The sequence below is a fragment of the Ursus arctos genome, unplaced genomic scaffold, assembly GCF_023065955.2.
Source record: "Ursus arctos isolate Adak ecotype North America unplaced genomic scaffold, UrsArc2.0 scaffold_5, whole genome shotgun sequence".
Taxonomy (NCBI): Eukaryota; Metazoa; Chordata; class Mammalia; order Carnivora; family Ursidae; genus Ursus; species Ursus arctos.
Window position 1 is genome coordinate 37,012,599 of NW_026623067.1, and position 26,966 is coordinate 37,039,564.

Here is a 26,966-nt window from a genome sequence, read left to right on the forward strand (position 1 = left end):
CTCAAGCTCCCTTGCCAACCAGCTCCTAGTCAGGCTTGGCCAGTGGGGATAACGGGGCCAGGGGAGGGCATGTCTTCCCTCTTGTTGCTTGAGATGACTGCATCTCTTTCATGGTCCAGCTCCCTCTAGGCAGCCACAGCTCCTGGACTCTGGTGATACGACCTGTGTCTCTGGTTCCTCCAGTCTCAAGGATAGTAGCCCTGCTCTTCCCAGTCTCAGGGTTTCCAGCTGTTTCCTATTAGCCCTTTCATTTTTCTTACACCTTCAAAAAAATTCCCCATGTTAAGTTTTGTCTGTGAAACTCACTGGCATGGGTTCTGCTTTCCTGATTAGATGCTGACCAGTGGAGTCCTCTATATCCAGTTAGTGACTGCGCCTTGCCAATTTTTGTCTCTGTTTCTCTTCATCCCTTTCTCAGTGCCCTAATTCAAGCCATCATCTCTCACCTGGACTAATCTAATGGCCCCATTTCTAGTCTCTTGATTTTCAGTCTAATTCCCTGTAAAGACCTTTTCTACATGCTGCAAGCTTTCTAAAACACAATCACCTTACTGTGACCTTGTTACTAACCTTAAAAAATCCCTACAGTGGCTTCTTACTGCATGCAAGAGCTATGAGCTCCTTGGCATGATGGACAAAGCTTTTCATAACCTCTTTACCCCTGCCAACTACATCTCTGGCTTTTCAGTCTTCTGGTAGCACCAAATTACTTATAACATTGGGTCACACACATTCACACATACGTATGCACACAGCTCCTCACAACCATCCTGCTTTTCCACCTCTCTGATGTTTCTCATATTGTTTCCTTCCTACCTATCTGGCTAACTAACTCTACTTCAAAACTCTGCTCAAACATGTCTCTTCTAGAAAATTTCTGTGATGATCCATCCTGGGCTTCCTCTGAGCTTGAGTAGCATCTCGTGAATACTTTTATAAGTGCAGTTACCATATTTTACTAACATACCCTGCTTATGCATCTCTTTTATGCACATGGAGTGCCTCAAGGGCCTTGACCATGCCTTCCTCATTCATCAGAGTCCTATTCTCTTTAGAGACTATATAGGGGTATTTATCAGTTAGCTTTGCTGTGTAATAAGTGTTTCCAAAGCTTAGTGCCTTAAAACAGCGACTTATACTATTTCTCAGGATTCTTTGGATTGATCAGGCAGTTTTGCCTCATGTATTGTCAGCCAGGGTCATTTCTGTGGTTATATTCAGCTGTCATCAAAGTTAAAAGGTTCAAGAAGACCTCCCCCACATGTCTGGAAACTTGATGCTCACTGTTAGCTGACATGTGCATTCCCAGCCCTCAAAGGGTCTTTCTAGCAAGATGGCCTGGACTTCCTATGTGATGGCTCAGAGCAAAAGAAGAAAAGCTGTCAGGCCTCTTAAACACTAAACTTAAAACTGACACAGTGTCGTAAATTGCTCTACTTTTTTGGTCAACCAGGATGCACAGCCAGCCTGGATTCTAGGGGAAGGGAAATAGACGATTTTTTTTTTTTTAAGATTTTATTTATTTATTTGACAGAGAGAGACAGCCAGCGAGGGAGGGAACACAAGCAGGGGGAGTGGGAGAGGAAGAAGCAGGCTTCCAGTGGAGGAGCCTTATGCGGGGCTCGATCCCAGGGATCCAGGATCACGCCCTGAGCCAAAGGCAGACGCTTAATGACTGCGCCACTTAGGCGCCCCGATTTTTTTGTTGTTGTTGTTAAGAGGAGGGCAAAGGGAGAGAGAGAATCTCCAGCAGACTTTCCACTGAGCAACACAGGGCTGGATCTCACAACCCTGAGATCATGACCTGAGCTGAAATCAGGAGCCAGTCACTTAACCGAATGAGCTACCCAGGTGCCCCTAGATGATTTGTTGGTAAGAGGAATAGTATATTCTTATAGGGATGGAGAGATTGTTGATAGCCATCTTTGGAGATTATTTACTGCAGGGGAAATTATAGTAAATGTTGTCTTAATAATGTATTTACTTCTTGGATAAGGTCATCATTACAAATTTAATTTAGTAGAATTTTTTTTGATTCATTAAAAACAATTCTAACGGTTGAGTAATATTAAATTAGCATTTTCCCAAATGTTAATTCAAAAAAGTTCTTCTGAAGATGTATTTAGCCAATCAGTAGTATGAGGAAGGAAGAGAGGAGGAATAGATGGGAAGGGAAAGGCTTGTTGTAGTGAAACCTAAAAAATATGATTGTTTTGAGGAAAAAGCCATTTATTTGGGGCCTTTTTTTTTCCTGTCAGAATGACTTCCTAAATTGCTTTTTTTTCTTTTTTTCTCAGCTTTATTGAGATGTAATTGACATTAACATTGTATAAGTTTAAGGTATACAGTGTTGATTTGATACACTTACATATTGCAAAATAATTACCACCATAGTGTTGGCTAACCACCTCCACATGTCATATAATTACCATTTCTTTTTTGTGGTAAGAACATTTAAGGTATACTCTCTTAGGAAGTTTTAAGTATATAATACAGTATTACTAACTATAACCGCCTTGCTGTACATTAGATCCTCAGATCTTGTTCATCTTATAACTGGAAGTACTCTAACCAACATCTACCCATTTCTTCCTTCCTCTCCCTCCCCCAAGTTGCTTTGTGTAACCTAGTGCTGGGAGACCTAAGAAAAGGAATTAAAAAGACAAAAGGTAACTAGCGTGAAGTTCTAAAAAACTATGTATGTTTTGGAATTAAACTATTTCTTGTAGCATTAAAATGTAATTACTGGGTTCTTTTCTTTTACCTTGTATTCTTTAAGTTTTTTTATGTAAGACTTTAAAAGCCTAAGGATCAAGGAGGTGGCTCTCTTCATGGTTGCCTGCCTGTTTGGAAATTGTTGGATAAAATTTGAGTTACAGGGAGAGGGAATTTCATACTACCAGACTTGTTCCTACCGAAACTCTCACGTAACTCATGGTCCTGATAACATATGTGTATTAAGAAACTTGAGCTGCACCTGAAACTAATATTATACTGTATGTTAACAGGTTTTTTTTTAAGATTGATTTATTTATTTAAGAGAGAGAGCAAGAGAGAGAGTGCGCGCATGTGGGAGGAGGGGGAGAGGGAGAGAAAGACCCTCCAGCAGACTCCCAGCTGAACACAGAGCCCATCGCAGGGCTTGATTTAACGACCCTGAGATTATAACCCGAGCTGGAGTCAAGAGTCTGGGGCCCAACTGACTGAGCCACCCAGGTGCCCCAACTAACTAGAATTTAAATAAAAACTTAAAAAACAGAAAGAAACTTGAGGCTGACTAGCTGTCCTTTTTTTTTTTTTTTACTTGATTCATAATGTTTTCATATGTTTCCTGTTGTCATACCAAAGAACTGCTACTCTGCTTGCTGCCTCCTCTTTGTTAATCTCAAAAATGCTCTCAGAATCCTCAAGTAGCACTGCTGTAATGATTATATGGGTTAAATATTCCCTGCAGGTTAATTGGTCAGATCTGCCATGTTAGAACTGCCTATGAGAGTTATGCTTTGTTCTTAATATCAGGAAGTATAAAATGTTCTTAAAACAGGTAATACGGGTGCCTGGGTGGCTTAGTCGGTTAAGCGACTGCCTTTGGCTCAGGTCATGATCCTGAGGTCCTGGAATCAAGTTCCAAGTCAGGCTCCCTGGTCATTGGGGAGTCTGCTTCTCCTTCTCCTGCCCTTCCCCCCTGCTCGTGCACTCACGTTCTCTCTCTCTCAAATAAATAAAATCTTGAAAGAAATAAAAAATAAAACATAAAATAGGTAATACTCATTGGTCCCAAACCTTTCCCCAGCCTTAGTTAGGCTTAAATTTTGTCTGGCCTTTTCCCAACTCTTGCTACTGATGAAGTGGAAATTCTTTTAGAGTGTAAATTTCATCATAGGAAAACAGAAACTGTTCATTTTTCTGTAATATCTTCCCCCAAGACACTAATAAACGCTTCTATTACTGTGTAGAAGATACTTGATTAGATGGCATCTCAAGTGATTTCAATGTGGACAAAGAGCTCCTATCTCTAAGCTTACATAAAATGTAATTTTGAAAAGACATTTCTTCAGATGTACCTATTCACATTTTTGTTAATACTGTCCAGTGTCTAGTTGTGAAGGTTGGACTATTCCATAGAGACGCAAAAATCTTTTTCTGTCAGTAGGTATTTTGAATAACTGTTCTAAAATATAATTCCAGCCTCGAGACTTGGTTTGGGTTTTTTTTTTTTTTTTAATGAATTTTATTTTCTGTGCCTTGATCATTACGTGAGAGAGCTTTGCAAATATTTAGCTAGTCTTCTGGCATAGTAAAATTTAATAGCTCAGTTGACTTTGATCACCTATTTTATATCAGAGATTGTCAGTCTATAGGAAGAGTGATTAAGCTGGATGAATTCACCATTTTGAACTCCCTGGGTTAGTGTTGGAGAACTTGTGAAATGGAAATTGTGCTTTGAGATTAAAGAGTAAAGTCTGTGAGAAGTATTACTTTTAAATTTCAAGGATTTGGGGCACCTGGGTGCCTCAGTTGGTTAGGCCTCTGATTTTGGCTCATGTCATGATCCCAGAGCCCTGGGATTGAGCCCTGCATCTAACTCCCTGCTAAGTAGGGAGTCTGCTTCTCCCTCTCCCTCTGCCCCTTCTCCCTGCTCGTGCTCTCTCTCACTCTCAAATAAGTAAATGAAATCTTTAAAAATAAATAAATTTCAAGGATTTACAGTTTCAGGTTAACAGTTTTTATATATTTCAGAACATCAGAGAACCAAAACTTAATCATATGCTACTTACTAGAAATAGTACTTGTGTGTTTTTTAGAGGGTAGAGCATAGTTCTACAGAGTATAATGGGGCATAAGATGTCATTTTTACCTGTTTTTGAGGTCCCCATTGTCCTGTCGCTGGAAGTAGCACAGAACTACTCCAAGATAATTATATTAATATCAGTTCATTTCCCTATTTTTTGTAGCGTGGGACTATGGTACATGATTGTTGTTATGGAAAAGCATGGTGGTGACCTTTGACAAAATAAGTTCTTACAGTTATACAAAATAAGTTTGTAGTTTGCTACGAAGTTGTCAATTGAGGTGGAATCAGCTAGTGGGGTGTACAAGATTCTGTTTACCTGAATGCTAGGAAGGGAGCTTTTCCTAACATTTCAGTATTTTCTTTGGAGCTTAGTGAGCAGTGGAATCTTTTGGCTTAGATGCTCCACTGTCTGTTAGCTCATGAACTCTTCCCATCTACCTGGCTATGTGCCACCCTCATTTTGGACATAGAGTACTGAAGAGAATTGACCACTACTTTAGTAACTGAAAGGAGAGAGGATTTCAAACCCTGCTGGGTATCCTGTATACAGTCTGACGTGCCCCAACAAGCTAGCTACCACTGCTCCTCAGCTCCAGGAGTTGTTAACAAGGAGTAGCTGTTCACCTCTTTCGCTTTTGGTACCATGTGTGCCTCAATATTTTTGTCCCCCTACCTATATTACCTAAGTAGTCTTCTAGAAAAGTTGTGCTTTCCCTATCCTAACTCTGTCATTTACTAAGTCATTTTCTTCTTTGGCCCTGATTGCCAAAATTCTAAACTTGTACTTTGTTAGGTATAGGATCCCATGACTGCAGTATCAGAGAATATTATTTCTTATCCAAGTACTTTACTCCATTGAATCTAAGATGCCATCAATTGAAAGATGTGTCATTATTGTGTATATACTACTAAGAAAGAAAACATACTGCCAATTAAGCTGACATGCCATTGATTGTGTAATATGCAGTTTGATTTCAGATATATATTTTTTTAAGTATCTTACAGAGAAAGATTGTGTTGTCTTTCTCCAGGTACTTATAGTTATATTGTGTAATTGTAACTGTTCTTCAGCAGACACTTAGTGGGCACTTCCCATGGACCAGGTATTGTGCAGAAAGCTGGAGGTCAAGTCCTTATTTTTCATTTGATGTCGAGAGACATTAAGTAATCACACAGATAAAAATGAAGTAGCATGAGTTGTTAAAGCAGCTTGCACTTCTCCATGATAGTATTTAACAAGAAATTGAATGGACATGGAGGGTTTCCTAGAAGCACTTCTCCAAAGGCAACATTTGAGTGAAGCCTAAAGGTGCATGAGGGTGGGGGATACAGAGTGTGGAGTATTCCAGACATACTGTTCCTAGGATCTTGGAGTGATTGAATTTTTTTTTTCAAGTTTTGAAATGAGTAAATGGTAGTTCATAGAGGTAAAACATAGTCTAGGAAAAGTTCTTGATCTTCAATAATGAACAAAGAATATTGTCTTTAATTATAACAGAACATTTCCACCTAAGTGGTTACTCCTTAAGTGCTCAAAGAAACTCATTGGTCTTTGGTGTCATCCAGTCTCACCCAAAAATACCTGTTCCAGCGACGCCTGGGTGTCTCAGTTGGTTAAGTGTCAGCTCAGGTCATGATCTCAGGGTCCTGGGATGGAGCCCCACATTGGGCTCCCTGCTCAGCAGGGAGTCTGCTTCTCCCTCTCCCTCTGTCTTCCCCTTCCCCATGCTCTCTCTCAAATAAATAAAATTAAAAAAAAAACAAACTGTTCCTTTCAAGTTCAGTAAGTAATATATTTTGTATATCACTGTGGACTGTTTTGTGACATTATCAGTGACTAACCCAAATAGACGAGACTTCCTCTGGGAAGTTATGTGCTTTTGTTTATCTTCCTTGCGAGTGATTCTGCTTGGTACTGTGCTAGGCATTCATCCATTCATTTAGGCATTTGAGTGCCTCTTATATTCCAGTCTCTGGAAAATGGAGTAAAGAATATGGTATATCTCGTCTCTCACTCAAGGAATTTATAATTAAGGATACAAAGGAAAGAGGCGGGGTATATGGAAGTTAACTCTTGAAAGTTACAAATGAAAAACTGAACATGAAATATTACCGTATGGTACTATATATGATACTAGATTTGTTTTGTATAGTACGGTTAATGAGTAATATGGGTGCCCGGATGGTGCAGTCAGTCAGTTAAACATTCCTACTCTTGGTGTCAGCTCAGGTTGTGATCTCAGGGTTTTGAGATCTAGCCCTGCATCAGGCTCCACACTCAGCTCAGCACGGAGTCTGCTTAAGACTCTCCCTCTCACTCTGCTCCTCCCCCCTCAAATAAATAAATCTTTAAAATATATGTAATGATCCGCCTGGATGGCTTAGTCAGTTAAGCGTCTGCCTTTGGCTTGGGTCATGATTCTAGAGTCCCAGGATCGAGACTCCCGCGTCAGGCTCCCTGCTCAGCAGGGAGTCTGCTTCTCCTTCTCCCTCTGTTGCTCCCCCTGCTTGTGCTCTCTATCTCAAATACTTAAAGAAAATATCTTAAAAAATAAAATAAAAAACAAAATAAAAATATATTTTTTTATCCTAAAAAATGAAAACAGCACTAATTTAGTGTTATGTTTTAAAACTGTAACTGTGCTATTGTGAAGGCAAGTTGAAGTAAACTGAGTTCTCACCTTTTAAAAATAATTTTTAGGGGCACCTGACTGGCTTGGTTGTTGGAGCAGGTGACTCTTGATCTTGGGGTTGTGAGTTCAAGCCTCACTCTGGGCATAGAGATTACATTAAAAAAATTAATTTTTAATCATAGATTTATAATTGGGTTAATTATATACATTGTCAGAATTTCATATAGGTTTCTCCTTTGTGAAACTTTTTTTTAAGTTTGTTTATGTAAGTAATCTCTACATCTGACTTGGGGCTTGAATTTGCGGTACCGAGATCATGACCTGAGTCAAAATCTAGAGTAGGTTGCTCAGCTGACTGAGCCAGCAGGTGCCCCTAGACTCTTGAATATTCTTATAAGGATGTGGATTATAACATTTCCCAAACTTTTTTTGACCCCTACAGCTATAATTAAACCATCCTGTGTAAATTTCTGTTACAGTTTAACTTCCTTGTTTTACAGGTGTAAAACTCTGGTCTGGAGAAGTTGAATGACTTGCTTAAAGTTATCTAAGCTCAGAATAATGAAAAAGCATCAAAGAATGTTAAGGCTTAGAAAACCTGAATTCTGTCTTTTGTCCCTACTGATATCAGCAAGGACATAAACAGGTTATGGCATAACTGTTACCATTCTTACAGAAATTTATTTTCATTAATATGCTTACACATGAGATGACTGTTTTTCAATATTTGTAGTATAAAAATCTCCATGTGGTTTTTTGGTAGACCTATTTTTGAAGTGAAGGACATGGAGAATTTTTTACAAACTTAGAAAATAGCCATCCATGTAGACCTTTAGAAGAAAATTCCACTTTAGTCATTGAAACATTAACTATAGAGTTGATGAGACAGTTATAATTAAGAAGTTTCCCTCAAGCACCAACACATTTTCTGGCGATATCTAAGAAATATATATCCCAGATTTTTGTAGTAGAAAGTGATGATGCAAGTGTTCTTACACATTTAATGATTGTGGGCAAGAAATGTGCTGCTAATCTGGACCTGAAGAAGGGTTATCAGATGGTGGTGAATGGAGGTTCAAATGGGGGACAGTTCTGTCATGTTCATCTCCATGTTTTTGGAAGTCAACAGATGAATTGGTCTCCTAATTAAGCATGCTTTAGGGATAATTTTCCCTTCTCTAGACATTGATCAACTTTACAAGTTCTAATTTGTTGAACAGTTAAGTACAGTACACTTATTTTTGCATGTGTGTATGGATTGAGGAAATAATGTTAAACACCCATATATTATAAAAGGCATTATTGCATGGTTTAAAGTGGGAGGTGGGATAGGCTGGTGATGGGTAGTAAGGAGGGCACATATTGCATGGTGCACTGGGTGTTATACGCAACTAATGAATCATCGAACTTTACATCAAAAACCAGGGATGTACTGTATGGTGACTAACATAATATAATAAAAAAAATTAAAAAATAAAATAAAAAAATAAAGTGGGAGGTGGTACTTTTTCTAGTTAAATTGAAGCAGTATTTAGAAAAATTTGTGTGTACAAGAGTAAGAATATTTACCAAAGCATTGTGATAGTGAAAAATAGGAAATAAATGCCAGTCATCTAAAGAAAGGAACTATTGGGGTGCCTGGGTGGCTCAGTTAAGCTTCCGACTCTTCATTTCTGCTCCGGTTATTATCTCAGGGTTGTGAGATTGAGCCTAAACAGTAGTAAAAAGGAATAAATTTGATTTATTTCTGTATCTTCATGAAAAAAATCTCAATGAAGAAAAAGTATAGAAGAATACATGTCATGTAACACTTTTCTTTTTAAAAGATTTTATTTATTTATTTGAGAGACACAGATCACAAGCAGGGGAAGGGGCAGAGAGAGAGGGAGAAGCAGACTTCTTGCTGATCAGGGAGCCCAACACAGGCACCCCTAAAAAATTTCAAGTTAACTAAAAGTATAGAGAATACCCACCACAGGCTGGGTGGAGGGTCTGGCTGGCTCAGTCCGTAGAGCACGCGACACTTGATCTCTGAGTTGTAAATTCCGGACTCACGTTGGATACAGAGATTACTTTAAAAAAGAGAGAGAGAGAGAGAGAGAGAGAGAGAAGAAAAATACCCACCACGAACCTACCAGCCAATTTTGCCCAATGTTAATATTGCTGTATTAACTTTGATCTTTAAGAAACTCCCTCTGTGTTGTCCCTGAAGTAATGATCACCTTGAATTTAGTATTTATCATTTCTTTGCATTCTTTTTATTCTTCCCTGTGTCCCTAAACAATGTAGTCTTGTTATCATGTTTTTAAACATTTATTTTAAAAGTGTCACATTGGGGCGCCTGGGTGGCTCAGTCATTTAAGCATCTGCCTTTAGCTTGGGTCATGATCCCAGAGTCCTGGGATCCAAGCCCCCACGTCAGGCTGCCTGTTCAGTGGGGAGCCTGTTCTCCCTCTCCCGCTCCCCCTGCTTGTGCTTTCTCATTCTGCCAAATAAATAAATAAAATCTTTAAAAAAAGAAGAAATTTTTTAAAGGAGTATAGACTTTAATCTCGAATAAATTTACCACTTATACTCAGTTCAGGGAAAGATTGAAATTGTTAAATGTTCGCATCAGTTTGTCTGTCTTTATATTAGAAGGCAGCATTAGTAACAGAAATAGAAAATATTTGACAGAGCCAAGGGAATTAAGTCTATCAGACCAGATAATTTGAGATTTTATAATTTGATATTATCAGAAATTACATATTTCTCTTTTAAACTCATCTAGGGTAACTATGAGTTAATACCTCCCTTTTTTTTTTTTTTTTTTTTTAAGATTTATTTGAGAGCGCCAGCAAGGGTGGGGAGCAGAGAGAGAGAGGGAGAAAGAATCTTTTTTTTTTTTTTTTAAAGATTTTATTTATTTATTCGATAGAGATAGAGACAGCCAGCGAGAGAGGGAACACAAGCAGGGGGAGTGGGAGAGGAAGAAGCAGGCTCCTAGCAGAGGAGCCTGATGTGGGGCTCGATCCCATAACGCCGGGATCACGCCCTGAGCCAAAGGCAGACGCTTAACCGCTGTGCCACCCAGGCGCCCCGGGAGAAAGAATCTTAAGCAGACTCCCTGCTGAGTGCAGAGCCCAACACGGGGCTTGATCCCATGACCCTGAACCGAAATCAAGAGTTGGGTGCTTAACGGACTGAGCCACCCAGGTGCCCCAATAATATCTCCCAAGTTTTAAAAATGTCTAATTTTAGGGGCACCTGGCTAGCTCAGTCAGCTCATGATCCTAAGGTCCTGGGATCGAGTTCCTCATCGGGCTCCTTGCTCAGCAGGGAGCCTGCTTCTCCCTCTGCCTGCCACTCCCCCTGCTTGTGCTCACTCTCTCTCTGATTTAAAAAAAAAAATTTATTTGAGAGAGAACGAGAGTGTGCACCTGCTAATTATTGCTAATTATTTTTTTTTTAAGATTTTATTTATTTGAGAGAGAGAGAGCGCAAGCTCAAGGTGGGGAGGGGCAGAGGGAGAAGCCGAATCCCCCCTGAGCAGGGAGCCCCATGTGGGGCTTGATCCCAGGACCCTGAGATCATGACCCGAGCTGAAGGCAGGTGCTTAACCGACTGAGCCACCCAGGCACCCCTATTGATAATTGTTTTGAAATATTAGCTTCAACTATTATGCTGGACATAAAAGTAGGTAGTAAAAATTAAGTTAACATTTCTCTTGCAACCCTGATAAGACAGGAGTGTGGTAGGGAGAATGCAGAGGTATAGTGATGACCGCTTCCCTTCAATGTGTTCTGAAAATGTGGAACACACCTTATCTTTCTAAGTCTCATCCCTTTCTTGATTTCTTCATTTTGTGATACCATTTTGCCCTTTACCTTCCCCTCCCTTCCAGTCTTGCTGGTACTGAGTTTTCTAGCATTGCTCTCTCTTTGCTTAATTTATGAAACATAAAGGTAATCAAGATTTAGAGTGCATCATAATTTCGGGGGAGGGGGCTGGTTAAAACACATGTTATTAGAGTACACTCTAGAGTTTCTGATTCAGTAGGTCTGGTTGGGGAACCAGGTTTTCTTGTGATGCTCCTGCTGTGCCAAGACCTCATTTTTGAGAACTGGTCTAGCCATTCTTTCTTTGCAATGCAATCATCTTAAGGGAGCTTCAGCTTAATTTCCTGGGGAACACAGAAATTCTCAGACATTTTAACTTACACATTTCTAACATTTTAGATTCAAACTAAAGAAGCATAGTATTATAGAACATCACTTCTTTACTCTCCCAGTTACTAATGTATTGTCCTTGGGTTAGATACTTTTCTATCTTGTTTTTTTATAAAATTGGGTATTGGTATGGGTAATCTCTTCTGACTTTGAAATTATAATTCTATGAATCATAATCTCTGCTTAAATCTTCTCTTATCCTTTTTTTTTTTAAGATTTTATTTATTTATTGGACAGAGATAGAGACAGCCAGCGAGAGAGGGAACACAAGCAGGGGGAGTGGGAGAGGAAGAAGCAGGCTCATAGCGGAGGAGCCTGATGTGGGGCTCGATCCCATAACACCGGGATCACGCCCTGAGCCAAAGGCAGACGCTTAACCGCTGTGCCACCCAGGCGCCCCTCTCTTATCCTTTTTTTAAAAAGATTTTATTGATTCATTTGAGAGGGAGCATGGGTTCTTGCATGAGTGGGGGGAGGAGGAGGCAGAGGGAAAGGGAGAAGCAGACTCCGTGCTGAGCCAGGAGCCTGACCTGGGCCCTGATGCCAGGACCTGGAGATCATGACCTGAGCTGAAGGCAGACACTTAACCATCTGAGCCACCCAGGCGCCCCAAATTTTCTCTTATCCTGATTATCACTACCAGAGATCTTTGATTTGTGTAACAGCATTCGGAACTATTAAAACTTGGCTTTGGAGCCATTTTTCTCTGAAATTAACTGTGATCTTTCATTTTCCCATCTTGTTCTTTTCACCTTATGCCACACGGTAAGGACCAAAATGGTGAAACAAATCTCTGTTTCCTGCCATCTGTATTTTGTTTCATAGTTGTTAAGATTTGGGAAAGTGTTACTTAAAAATAACTAATAGAAGCATTAATTTTAACCAACTAATAGTGTAACTTGGTTGCTTGAAAGTGAAAGGAGGGACGCCTGGGTGCCTCAGTTGGTTAAACGTCTGCCTTCGTCTCAAGTCATGATTCCAGGGTCCTGGGATCAGGTCCTGCATCAGGCTCCTTGCTCAGGAGGAAGCCTGCTTCTCCCTCTGCCTGCCGCTCCTCCCCCTGCTTGTGCTCTCTCTCTCTCTCTGACAAATAAATAAAATCTTTTAAAAAAAGAGAAAAAGAAATTTAAAAAATTAAAATCTACACATATCCCTTGCAGGACCCCATCCCCTTAGAGAGTTAAGAAGGTTCCTTTCTTTTTGCTATAGTGCTATAGTACAGAAATATCTGAGGCTTTCAGAGGTTTTAGTGTTCTGTTTTATTTGATAGTGATTCATTTTAAATCCTCTGGAAAATAGATGTTATTCAGGAATAATGTAAGGCAGTGTTGTTATCCCTGTATATCTCTTCATTGGAAATCATATTCCTGAGCCAAAAAAGATAGTATGAAATGTATTTAAAAATCCGTAGAAGGGCTCCTGGGAGGCTCACTTGGGTAAGCGTCTGACTTAGACTCAGGTCGTGATCTCAGAGTCTTGGGATTGAGTCCTGCATCTGGCTTCCCCGCTCAGTGGGGAGTCTGCTTCTCCGTCTCCCTCTACCCTCCCTCCTGCGTGCATTGGTGTTCTTTCTCTCTCTCTCCTTCTCTCTGTCTCTCAGATAAATAAATACATAAAAATCTTTTTAAAAATCCATAGAGAATTAAACTTTAAAATAAATTAATTGGTATAAGGTTATAGGGCTGTTTAAACTAAGATGAAAAACATTTAGGAAAATTGCAGAGAATCAAAATTGTTTATAACCTTTGATCTTTAAAAATATTAATTCTATATACCTAGAAATAAGGGGAGTTTGTAGCATCAAATAATTTTTTTTAAATCGAGAACTGTACAGTAAAATCTATAGTCTGTTCCCATAGTAAGACCTTTATTTAAATATTTTTTGGATTTTAAGGGGTGCCTGGGTGACAGAGTCAGTTAAGCATTCATCTCTTGGTTTTGGCTCAGGTCATGATCTCAGGGTCATGAGATTGAGCCCCACCTTGGGCTCCATGCTCTATGTGGAGTCTGCTTAGGACTCTCTTTTCCTCTCCCCCTGCCTCTCCCCACCTCTCTAAAATAAATAAATAAATAAATCTTTACTATTTTTTAGATTTCAAGAAAAGTTAGAATATAAAATATTTTTGGAAATGAAGTATTCTTGGGACACCTGGCTGGCTCAGTCAGTGGAGCGTGGGACCCACTCTTAATCTCAGGATCATGAGTTCAGGCCCCACATTGGGCATGGAACCTATTTAAAGAAAGAAAGAAAGAGAGCGAGAGGGAGGGAGGAAAAGGAAGAGAATATTCTCTACCTTAACTGTCAGAGTTCCCTCCTTCCTCTTTTTCCTAAATTTTTAAATACAGGCTTTATTTCTCTGTTGTTCTTTCTACAGAAAAGTTTTTCAGTAAACAGATTCCTTGATTTTTGGTTTTGTCTTAGCCCCACTCTCATTCCCAGTATGAGATATATAATGTACTGTTTGATATACAAGATGAATCTGAATACGTTTTCTTTTAGAATAAAAAAAAATCAAAGAAATTAATGTATAGATATAAAGCCAAATGTTAAACAAAAAACTGTCTGATATATTAGGGTATTTCTTCTGCCAAAGTAAGTGATCTGTCTAGATCAGTGCCTTTATTAAATTTTAAGATTCAATTTCAGTTTCATCTTGTTGCAAAGACATCAAATTGTGTAGCTTCTATATTTATCAAGTCTGACTGGGTTTTTACTATTTGATTACCCTCTAGATGGTTACAACTTTTAATAGCTGTTTTATTTTAATCCAGATTTACAGTCAAAACTGATCATTTCTGTTTCAAATAGGCAATAAATACACTTGTTATATGATTTAAAAGATATAAAGGAAATATGTAGAATTCCCATTCTCGCCCCTAAAGCAGGCTTTCCTTCCTGAAGGAAGTACATAATTAAGTTTTGGGGGGAGTCAAAAGTTATATGCAAATTTTCAACTGTGCAGGGGGTTGGTACCCCTAACCCCCAAGCTGTGTTCAGTGGTCAGCTGTACTGTTAACTAGTTTCTTGTGTATTCTTAGGAGATATTTTATGCATATAGAAAGATGGATGGAAGGGAGTGCCAGGCTGGTTCAGTCAGTAGAGAATGCGATTCCTGATCTTGGGGTATAACCCCCAAAATTTTCATCATGTCCCTTTGTAGTTAGTCCCCTCCAATTCCCGCCAGCCCCTGGAACTATTGATCTGCTTTCTGTCACTATAAGTTTGCTTTTTCTAAAATGTCGTGTCAGTAGAATAAAATGCAGTCTTTTTATATCTGATTTTTCTCACTTAGCATTATGCTTTTGAGATTCATCCGTATCAGTGCCTTGAACCAAGGAAGTGTTGAATGAGAGTGTTAAATATCTATTAGCATAAGTTTGGGTGAAGTTTTAAAATTAATTATATCATACTGGCTCATGAAATGGACGGATCTTATATTCAACTTAGATAAATCTTAGCTCTTGGTGTTAAACATTGCTGTCCTTCAAGATGGGAAAAGATGACTTAATTTGAGAGCAAAATATTAAAGCACAAATAAAATTCCATTTAATGCACATGGTAGGACTTCAGAATAACTTGTTTGGTTCGAGTTTTATTTTAATAGCAACTTATTACTTTATTTAAAAAAAAAAAAAAGGACAGGGGCGCCTGGGTGGCTCGGTTGGTTAAGTGGCTGCCTTCGGCTCAGGTCATGATTCTAGGATCCTGGGTTCGAGCCCCTACATTGGGCTCCTTGCTTAGCGGGGAGCCTACTTCTCTCTCTGCCTGCTGCTCTCCCTGCTTGTGCTGTCTCGCTCACTCTCTCTTTCTGTCTCAGAAATAAATAAATAAAATCTTTAAAAAAAAAAAAAATAGATAACTTTCAGGGCACCTGGCTGCCTCAGTCAGAAGACCATGCAACTCTTGATCTTAGGGTTGTGAGTTTGAGCCCCATGTTGGATGTAGAGATTTTTAAAAAATAATAAGTAATTTTAAAAAATAGGTGACTTTTATGTTTTAAATCAAGCAAGTGTTCTTAGTTACACTGACCTGTATCAGAAGCAACATTTGGGGGGGCGCCTGGGTGGCTCACTCATTAAGTGTCTGCCTTCGGCTCAGGGTGTGATCCTGGGGTCCTGGGATTGAGCTCTGCATCCGGTCCCTCCGCTGGGAGCCTGCTTCTTCCTCTCCCCCTCCGCCTGCTTGTGTTCCCTCTCTCGCTGGCTGTCTCTCTCTCTCTCTGTCAAATAAATAAATAAGAAATCTTAAAAAAAAAAAAAAAAAAAAAGCAACATTTGGGAATGGGAACTGTACAATAGGTTTTTCTTCTTTTCTTTTCTTTTCTTTTCTTTTCTTTTCTTTTCTTTTTTCTTTTTAAGTAATCTCTCTCTCCAACTGGGGCTCAAACTCACAACCCCAAGATTCAGGCTTGCATGCTCTTCTGACTGAGCCAGCCAGGCGCCCCAGTTATTTATCTTGAGATGGGCAAGGAAAAACATAAATAAACTTAAAAAAAAAAAACACAGAACTTTATTTCTGTAGTCTGTGCTTTGTCCTCCAAGTTTACCCGTAGGATACTACACAATAACTGATATACCAAAATGACTGGTTGAGTAAGTTAACTCAGAGGAAGGGACTTACAGAAATAACTATGTGCTGTAAATTAAAAACTATATAATACTTGGAATGTTAAATCATACCTTCAAAGAACTCATTAATAAGATTCTAAATAGTTTTTTTTAATTGAAGTATAGTTGACAATACAGTATTATATTAGTTTCCGGGGTAGAGCATAGTGATTTGACATTTAAATGCATTATGAAACGCTCATCACAATAATTGTAGTTACCATTTGTCACCATAAAAAGTTATTACAATATTATCGACTGTATTCCCTATGCTGCACTTCACATCCGTGTGATTTATCTATTTTATAACTGGAAGTTTGTACCTTCTAATCCCCTTCACCTATTTCGTCCACCTCCTCACACCCCTCTTCTTATTGCTTCAGGTTTATTACCTGTATTTATGAGTCTGTTTCTGTATTTTGTTTCTTCATCTGTTTTGTTTTTTAGATTCCACATGTAAATGAAATCATTTGGTATTTATGTCTTTCTTTGCCTGACTTATTTTAACATAATACCCTTAAGGTCTGTCCATGTTGCAAATGACAAGATTCCATTACTTTTTGTGGCTGAGTAATACTCCATCATATATATATTTACATATACACACCACATCATCATTAGCCATTCATCTATTGATGGGTACTTTGTCCGTTTCTGTAGCTTGGCTATTGTGAATAATGCTGTAGTAAACATTAGGAGAGCATGTATCATTTCCAATTAGTGTTTTCATTTTTTTTTTTTTTTGGAGTAAATATCCAGAAGTTAAATTACTGGATCATATGATATTTCTATTTTTAACTTTTTGAGGAACATCCATAATGTTTTTCTTAGTGGCTACATCAATTTACATTCCTAGAAGCAGTGCACAACGATTCCCTTTCTCTGCATCCTCACCAGCAATTGTTATGTCATGTCTTTTTTTTTTTTTTAGATTTACTTATTTGAGAGAGAGCCGCACAAGCACACACGGGCAGAGGGAAAAGCAGACTCCCCGCTCTGAGCAGGCAGCCCTGTTCGGGGCTCTCCCCCAGGATGCTGGGATCATGACCTGGGCTGAAGGCAGACACTTAACCGACTGAGCCACCCAGGCGCCCCTGTCTTGTCTTTTTGATACTAGCCATTCTAATAAGTATGAGGTGTTAGCTCATTCTGGTTTTGATTTGCGTTTCCATCTCATTAGTGATGTTGAGTATCTTTTCATGTGCCTGTTGGCCATTTATATATCTTCCTTGGGGAAATGCCTATTCAGGTCCTCTGCCCATTTTTAATCACACTGGGGGTTTTTTGGTTTTGAGTTTGTATGAATTCTTTATATATTTTGGATTAACCCTTATCAGATCAATCATTTGCAAATATCTTCCTCCATTCAGTAGGTTGCCTTTTTGTTGTTGTTGACGGTTTCCTTTGCTGTACAAAAGCGTTTTAAGTTCGATATTGTCCCAATTGTTTATTTTTGCTTTTGTTGCCCTTCCCTGAGGATACAGATCCAAAAAAATATTTCTAAGACATGTCCAGGAATATACTGCCTATGTTTTCTTTTAGGAGTTTTGTGGTTTCGGGTCTTAATCTTTTAAGTCTTTAATCCATTTTGAGTTTATTTTTGCATATGGTATGAGAAAGTGGTCCAATTTCATTCTTCTGCATGTAGCTGCCAAGTTTTCCATTTATTGAAGAGACTGTCTTTTCTTCATTGTATATCATCCCTTGCCTCCTTTGTCGTAAATTCGTTGACCACATAAGCATGAGTTTATTTCTGGGCTCTGAATAGTGCTTTGTTGTTGTTGTTGTTGTTGTTGTTGTTGTTGTTTCAGAGGGAGAGGGGTGTGGGAAGGGGCAGAGGGAGAAAGATAATCTTAAGCAGGCTCCACAACCACCATGGAGCCTGATGTGGTTCTCAATCTCACAACCCTGAGATCATGACCTGATCCAAAATCAAGAGTCGGACGTTTAACTGACTGAGTGACCCAGGTGCCCCATGGGCTCTGAATACTTTTATTGTACTTTTAAAATACTAGATTTTACGGTTTTTACTTTTGTCATTTAAAAATATAATCTGGGGTTATATATATATATAATCTGGGATATATATATATATATATACACACACACACACACACACACACAACCTGGCTGGCTCGGTTGAGCATGCAACTCTTGATCTCAGGGTCATGAGTGTGAGCCCCATGTTGGCTGTAGAGATTACTTTTAAAAGTTTTTTTTTTTTTTTAAGATTTTATTTATTTATTTGACAGAGATAGAGACAGCCAGCGAGAGAGGGAACACAAGCAGGGGGAGTGGGAGAGGAAGAAGCAGGCTCCCAGCAGAGGAGCCTGATGCGGGGCTCTATCCCACAACGCCGGGACCATGCCCTGAGCCAAAGGCAGACGCCCAACCGCTGTGCCACCCAGGCGCCTCCTAAAAGTTTTTTTTTTAATTAAAAACATAATCCAGGGCGTGTAGGTGGCTCAGTCAGTTAAGTATCTGCCTTCGGCTCAGGTCACGATCCCAGGGTCCTGGGATCGAGTCCTGCATCAGGCTTCCCTGTTTGGCAGGGAGTCTGATTCTCCCTCTGCCCTTCCCTCCTGCTCATGCTTTCTCTCTCTGTCAAATAAACAAATAAAATCTTTTTAAAAAATCATGATCTAAAACTAGCCCTTGTTTTTCATCTCTGATACCAAGCCAAGAGGGAAAGGAATAGAATATGATTTCCTGCCTTGTGTTTTTTTCAGGAATTTCCACCCAATAACAAATCTCAAGTTTGTGGGCTCTTAATGTTAAAATGGCTAAGAAGCTGGCATCTGGTTGTAGAGTATTACTACAGGTAGATCTCTGATTACAAAATTTCATGATGGGTTTTATTACTCCAGCCTTTTTAATATATCCAGCCTTTTCAATATATCCCTTTTTAAATTTTATCAACTACCTTTGGAACCCTGGTAGTCCATATCAGCTGAAAACATATCAACATCTTGTCAGATGGTCTCATATCATTTGTTTCAAAGATCACTTCAAGAACTTGTCCCAAGTGTAACCTCATAGTTCTCTGGTACAAAAACTGGCCTTGAAATTCAACTTCTTTTTTCATAATTTTTTACTTTAAAACCATTTTTATAGCTCTTTAGTATATAATATATGCTTACTTCCCTTATAATTACTTATTAAACTCTGAACAAAGCAAAAATGATCCACTTTTTAAACATACATTTGCATTCAAGAATCCAAAATACTGGGGCAGCTGGGTGGCTCAGTCATTTAAGCATCCAACTCTTGATTTTGGCTTAGGTCATGATCTCAGGGTTGTGAGATCAAGCCCCACATCAGGCTTCGTGCTGGGTGTGGAGTCTGCTTAAGAGTCTCTCCCTCCCCCTCCCCCCCTCCCTCTCTAAAAAGAAAGAAGAAGAAGAAGAAGAAGAATCCAAAATACTTTAACTTAAAGATTCACAAATCCATCCTTGTCTGACTTTGGAGGAGTTTCCTTAAAAAACTTTAGTAGTGGGGGGCGCCTGGGTGGCACAGCGGTTAAGCGTCTGCCTTCGGCTCAGGGCGTGATCCTGGCGTTGTGGGATCGAGCCCCACATCAGGCTCCTCTGCTATGAGCCTGCTTCTTCCTCTCCCACTCCCCCTGCTTGTGTTCCCTCTCTTGCTGGCTGTCTCTATCTCTGTCAAATAAATAAATAAATAATCTTAAAAAAAAAAAAAAACTTTAGTAGTGGGATAGACAATATTGGTATGAATGAAAATTTTATTAATTGGTTAACGTTACATTTATGTTGAATATATTTCTTTTCTTTCTGTTTTCTTAAGGAATTGAATGACCTGGCACGGGACCCCCCAGCACAGTGTTCAGCAGGTCCTGTTGGAGATGATAGTAAGTATTTAAAGGGAATGATGGAGTAAAACTGCATAACCTTCTGCCTCTGGGGAACTCTGGGACTGAAGAACATCTCTCTCTTAAGATTATTTTTTGTGTGAAAAGACAATTATGCTATAGGAGGAGGCAGTGTTTACCCTTACTTAGCCACGAAAGATGTGGTTCTGAGTGTATCCCATCTTTTTCTGTAGTAGTAGTATTAATTTTCAACCCTTTGAACCTTTTCTGCCAGATATTGTCTGTGTGGTTGTTCCAGCCCCTTCCTACGTATCCTTAAACCCTTGTGGGTATTGTCCTGGGGTCAAATATTTGAAGTTTTACTTTTTTTTTTTTTTAAGATTTTATTTATTTATGTAACAGAGAGAGAGACAGCCAGCAAGAGAGGGAATACAAGCAGGGGGAGTGGGAGAGGAAGAGGAAGAAGCAGGCTCCCAGCGGAGCAGGGAGCCCGATGCGGGGCTCGATCCCAGGACCCCAGGATCACGCCCTGTGCCGAAGGCAGACGCCCAAAGACTGAGCCACCCAGGCGCCCCTGAAGTTTTACTTTAGCTGTTGTTCTTTAAGTAAAATAATACTTAGGATGATAGGGGATAGTGGGGGTGTGTGTGTGTGTGTGTGTGTGTGGTGTTTGTCCTTCCACTGGTTCATGCTTGTGAAGACAGGTACTTTGTTTATTTCTAATGTCCAGTTTATCTGCTTAATCCTATATAAAATAATTTATTAGGACTTAGCACACATGTTGGATAATAATTTTCCTTTTGTTTCACTTTGTCTCAACAGTTTTTCCCCCTTATACCATCCTAGCCTCTTTTAAAAGGAGGATATTTGAACCAGACTGTACTTTATGACACACAACTAATTCACAGAAAAAAGTAATATTTAGCAAATAGGAAAAAAACATACTTGGAAACAATTTTGTGAGAGAAGTATTTACATTAAGACAATAAATAAGAGGTTATATTAGCTTGTGTTTACCATTTTTTCCTGATTTTGCTTAAGAATGTTGGTTTTGGTTTGCTAAACTTAAGAATCAAAGCAAGGGGAAAGGAAGGAAAAATAAGATTAAAAACAGAGAACAAGGCAAACCATAAGAGGAAACAAACTGAGAGTTGCTGGAGAGGAGGTCATTGGGCGAGGAGGGGGAAGAATGGGGTAACTGGATGATGGGCATTAAGGAGGGCACTTGATGTAATGAGCACTGGGTGTTATATGCAACTGATGAATCACTAAGTTCTACCCCTGAAACTAATAACACACTGTATGTTAACTAAATTGAATTTAAATTAAAAAAAAATTTTTTAAAGAATTAAAGCAAGGCCCTTTGACAGGAACTGCTTTACAGATAAAACAGGTAGATAGTATAAATTATAAAGCTAAGTACAAGTGATGAAAAAGTCCCATTTACATTATCCACATTTGTCCAGTATGAGTAACTATAGTGTTTGATACCAAATAGGATGGGCCAAGTAATTAAACACGCATTATCTCATTTAAGCCTCATAATAGTTCTTTTAGTTGAGTGGAGTAGAAGTTGTAAAGTATTTTAGAGAAGAATCTAGTTGAGAGAGGCTCATGGTGGTTTCCAAAGTAGACTCATTCTCAAGTTTTCTTTTTTCTTTTTTTTTTTTTTTTTTAAGATTTTATTTGGGGCACCTGGGTGGCTAAGTCAGTTAAGCATCTGCCTTCCGCTCGGGTCGTGATGCCAGGGTGCTTGGATCGAACCCTGCGTCAGGCTCCCTGCTCAGTGGGGAGCCTGCTTCTCCCTCTCCTGCTCCCCCTGCTTGTGCGCTCTCTCTCTCCCTCTCTCTCTCTCTGTCAAATAAATAAATAAAATCTTTTTTAAAAATTTTAAAAATAAAGATTTTATTTATTCATTTGACAGAGAGAGAGAACACGAACACAGGAGCAGTAATGGCAGAGGGAGAGGGAGAAATAGACTCACCACTGGGCAGAGAGCCCGATGCAGTGCTCCATCCCAGGACCCTGAGATCATGACCTGAGCTGAAGGCAGACACTTAACCAACTGAGTCACCCAGGCATCCCCTCATTCTCAAGTTTTCTGATTTTAGTTTTGTCGTGTATGGTATCATACAGTCCACCTGCATCATTGTGGTCTTTTAGTTGAAAAAGTGGTTTTATTTCTGGTAAATTCCTCAGAGTTGAGAGTGACTGATATTTCATTAAAAAGTGTTTGAAGTCTGGAGCATAAAATTCATTTTTGAAGTTCTCTTCAGCATTCTGAATAATTTGCCTTTGCTTCACATAGTTGGTATTATCACAGTTCTTTCTCAGATAGAGAAGTTATTATCCTTGGGAGTTAAATAAAACTCCCCAAAAGCATAAGCAATTAAAAGAAAAAACAGGTAAATTTATTTATTTATTTATTTTAATTTTACATTTTAATGAAGGCTAATTTACGTGCTACAAATGATACCATCAAGAAAGTGAAGAGACAACAGGCTGAGAGAAAATTTGTGCAAGTCATCTCTCTGATAAGGAAATTTATTCAAAATACATTTAAAAAGACTTTGTGGGCACCTGGATGGCTCAGTCATTGAGCGTCTGCCTTCGGCTCAGGTCATGATCCCAGGATCCTGGGATCAAACCCTTCATCAGGCTCCCTGCTCAGCAGGAAGCCTGCTTCTCCCTCTCCCACTCCCCCTGCTTGTGTTTCCTTTCTCACTGCCTCTCTGTCAAGTAAATAAACAAAATCTTCAAAACAAAACAAAAAAACCTTTGTAACTCAACAATATAAAGATAAATAACCCATTATTTTTAATAAGCAAAGGATCTGCTAAAGAGGATGTGCAATTGGCCAATAAGCACATGGAAGAGATGCTCAGTATCATTAGTCATCAAGGAAATGCAAATCACATCCGTAATGAAATAACACTTTATGCCTTCTAGAATGGCTAGAATGAAAAAGTCAGATAATAAGTATTGATGAGGTTGTGGAGAAATTGGAACCTTCATACATTGCTGATAGTAATGTGAAATGGTACAACCAGTTCAGAAAACTGGTGGTTTCTCAAAAAGTTAAACATAGTTATCATGAACCAGTGAGTTCATTCGTAGGTATATATCCAAGAAAATGAAGACATGTCCATGCAAAAACTTGTGCATTAATGTTCATAGAAGCAGCGTCTGTAATAACCAAAATGTGGAAATAATCCAAATGCCCACCATCTGATGAAGGGATAAATAGAATGTATGTCCGTACAGTGGAATATTATATGTCAATAGAAAGGGGAGTACTGATATATACTACAGCATTGATGAGCCTTAAAAACATGCCCAGTGAGAGAAGCCAGATATAAAAGGCCACATATTGTATGGTTCCATTTATATGAAATACCCGGAATAAATTCATAGAGACAGAAAATAGATAATGGTTGCAAAGAACTAGAGATTTGGGGGTAATGTGGAATAACTGCATATGGATGTGGGATTTCCTTCGGGGGTGATGAAAATTTCTAAAATTAATTGTGATGGTTGCCCAACTCTGAATGTCCTGAACACCACTGAATTGTACACTTTCAGTGGGTGAATTATATGGTATATGGATTATCTCTCTACAGCTGTTTAAAAAATAACTGTCCTTTCACTCCTAGCCTTCCTATTCAAGTGTCTTGACTCACCTACTACTAAACTGTCAACAGTACCTACCTACCTTCTAAGAGAAAAAGGAAAATCTCTTTAGGAACAGAATAACTGCCTTACACTTGGTCATCTAAATAGTCTTTGCTGATACAATACTGAAAACTTTAGGGAGTATTTGAGAACAGTTGAGATAAATTACTGTCAAAAAGTCTTGATCAAGTCTTCCTGATGAATTGTCTAAGGATAAAACGAAGTGTAATTGGATAGCTAAATGTTACAAGGAAGCAGAATTTAATCTTCAGAAAAGAGAAACTCTTGGTCACAACGAAACTTTTTGAGCTCCTTTCGACTCTACTAGCTCTCAAATCCTTCAGCACCACATTATTGATATTTAGTGTAACAAGGTAGTCCTTATTTTATACTTAAAATGATACAGGGGCACCTGGCTGGCTCACATGGTAGAGTATGCAACTCTTGATCTCAGGGTTGTGAGTTCGAGCCCCCCATTGGGCATAGAGATTACCTTAAAAATAAAGAAAGAAGATAATATATATTTAACAATGAATTTAATAATACAGTGCTTTAGGGGCGCCTGGGTGGCGCAGTTGTTAAGCATCTGCCTTCGGCTCAGGGCATGATCCCAGCGTTCTGGGATCGAACCCCACATCAGGCTTCTCCTCTGGGAGCCTGCTTCTTCCTCTCCCACTCCCCCTGCTTGTGTTCCCTCTCTCACTGGCTGTCTCTCTCTGTCAAATAAATAAATAAAATCTTTAAAAATAATAATAATAATAATACAGTGCTTTATTTTTAAAATATACACATTTTATTGTACCATTACATTTTTTCCCATTTTTCTGTGAAGATCTGATAAGCAGGAGGAAGATAGGCCCTGACAGGAAAAGTAAGCCAAAGATTTATTGGTCATAAAATCTGTTTCATTTTCTTTTGTTTTGAAATCTTGGTGAATCTGACTCTGTGGAGATCTGTACTTGAATTCAAATGTAGTTCTCTTGAGATTCAGTCTCAAACTATAACAAATATTCTTGTTCTCTTTTAGCCTTAAAGCTTCATCTTTGAGTATCCTAAAGGGTAATCATTGAGCTGTGAACTTCACATTTAAACTCTCAAAAGAGGTTGTAGCTTTTAGTTTCTATAATTTGGTTTTCATCATCAAACCAGGATGGTAGTGGGAGTCGTTTGTTTGTTTTTGCTGATTTTGAAACTGTCAAAACTTTGTAATTCATTACCATGAGTTTTTATTTTTAACAGCTGCTAAGATTGATCCTTAAAGGTTTTTTAAATATAGATGTTCATATAAAATACAACAATATTTTATGCTTATGGCCACATATTTTGCCCAGTAACTATTTCTGGAGAGTTTTTTTTTTTTTTTTAATTTAAAAGATTTTATTTATTTATTTGAGAGAGCATGAACGAGAGAGCATGAGCAGGGAGAGCAGCAGAGGGAGAGGGAGAAGTAAACTCCCTGCTGAGCAGAGAGCATGACGTGGGGCTCAATCCCAGGACCCTGAAATCATGACCTGAGCTAAAGGCAGATGCTTAGCCACCTGAGCCACCCAGGCGCCCCATAATCTGTAGTGATTCTTGAACTGTTTACCAAACCATTAGAATTTGAGTCAGGATTAGATATTCTCCCACTACCTTCTTCCCTTCTTTTTTATACTTCCACAAGGAGATCTAGGAGTGTAGGAGAGCTCCAGAGGGAGACCTAAGTCAGTGATTCCAGTAGGTATTCTTATATTTGACCTGTGTAGCAGAATACTCAATTAGGATTTTAATGGTAGGTCTTCAAATGCTTTTGTTAATTAAATTCTATATCAAGGTGATTTTAGTTTATTTTGTCTTTCTCTGCTTTGTTGGTGTTACAGATTATAAGTCATTTTAAAAAGAGACATAATTATTGCTCTTTCATCTGTTAGTGAGGGACTAGTAATTCTAAAGACTTATACATGAGTGTTCTCAGAAATTTGTTCTTTCTGTAAAAACTAGTCTTTCCTAATTTGAATATTACCTAACTTTGACTTTACAGTCCTGCTCTATACCAGTATTATAAAAGGAGTATATTATATTTTAATGTGTTGGGGAAATGACATAACAAGTTAAAGTGTTGAATCTTTTGGTTCTTTTTTACACTTATAGGTAAGAAATGCCTGTTTAAAAGTGAAACCTTGGGGGGCGCCTGGGTGGCTCAGTTGTTAAGTGTCTGCCTTCGGCTCAGGGAGTGATCCTGGGGTCCTGGGATTGAGCCCCGCATTGGGCCCCTCCACTGGGAGCCTGCTTCTTCCTCTCCCACTCCCCCTGCTTGTGTTCCCTCTCTCGCTGGCTGTCTCTCTCTCTGTCAAATAAATAAATAAAATCTTTAAAAAAAAAAAAAAAAGTGAAACCTTGGGGCTTGTCAAGAATTTTGTCTCCCTGATACAAATTTTCTAGGTGTTTTAGCCCCAAATACTTTCTCACTGAGTACCTTCTCAGTGTTCTAGACCATACTAGTCATTTTCTTTTTTTTCTTCAGACTCAAACTTGATTTAGATTCTTCATTTTGCCCAGGACTTAGCATATTGCTTATAAATGAACTGGGGAGTTAGACAGGGAATGTCATTATGGTGTAGGTACATTGGAGATATTGCTTCATGGTGATTTTTTGTTCTTTTTCAGTGTTCCATTGGCAAGCTACAATAATGGGGCCAGTAAGTATTCACATTGATTTCAGAATAAATATTTATATAATTCATTCATTTTAATCCCGCTCTTCTTGTTATCAACAGAATGACAGTCCCTATCAGGGTGGAGTATTTTTCTTGACAATTCATTTCCCAACAGATTACCCCTTCAAGCCACCTAAGGTAATTGGGATATGGCATTGTTTTATTTTTATGTGCTTTCTGTGATATTAATAAACCAATTTACGAAAAGTTTTCCTTTTTTCTATAGGTTGCATTTACAACAAGAATTTATCATCCAAATATTAACAGTAATGGCAGCATTTGTCTTGATATTCTCCGGTCACAGTGGTCTCCAGCACTAACTATTTCAAAAGGTAATGGACATGAGTATCTGATATTAAGATAAAGCAGCAGGGTTTTTTGTCTTTTATTTTTTACTTACTTATTTTTAAAGATTTACTTATTAGAAAGAGTGTGTGTGCGATCAGGGGAATGGGCAGAGGGAGAGAGGCAGAGAGACAATCTCAAGCAGATTCTGCAACGAGCATGGAGTCCGACACAGGACTT

The 26,966-nt window shown here is 38.8% G+C and overlaps 1 protein-coding gene across 1 annotated transcript in view; it reads left to right on the plus strand.

Moving 5' to 3' along the window:
- UBE2D2 (ubiquitin conjugating enzyme E2 D2) overlaps positions 1-26,966 on the plus strand; it is a 57,914-nt gene that overhangs the window by 22,390 nt on the left and 8,558 nt on the right. The window contains exons 2-5 of the mRNA XM_026508119.4: positions 20,049-20,112; positions 26,392-26,423; positions 26,502-26,579; positions 26,668-26,773. Of these exons, the coding sequence (XP_026363904.1) occupies positions 20,049-20,112; positions 26,392-26,423; positions 26,502-26,579; positions 26,668-26,773 (280 nt within the window). The remainder of the gene's footprint in view (positions 1-20,048; positions 20,113-26,391; positions 26,424-26,501; positions 26,580-26,667; positions 26,774-26,966) is intronic.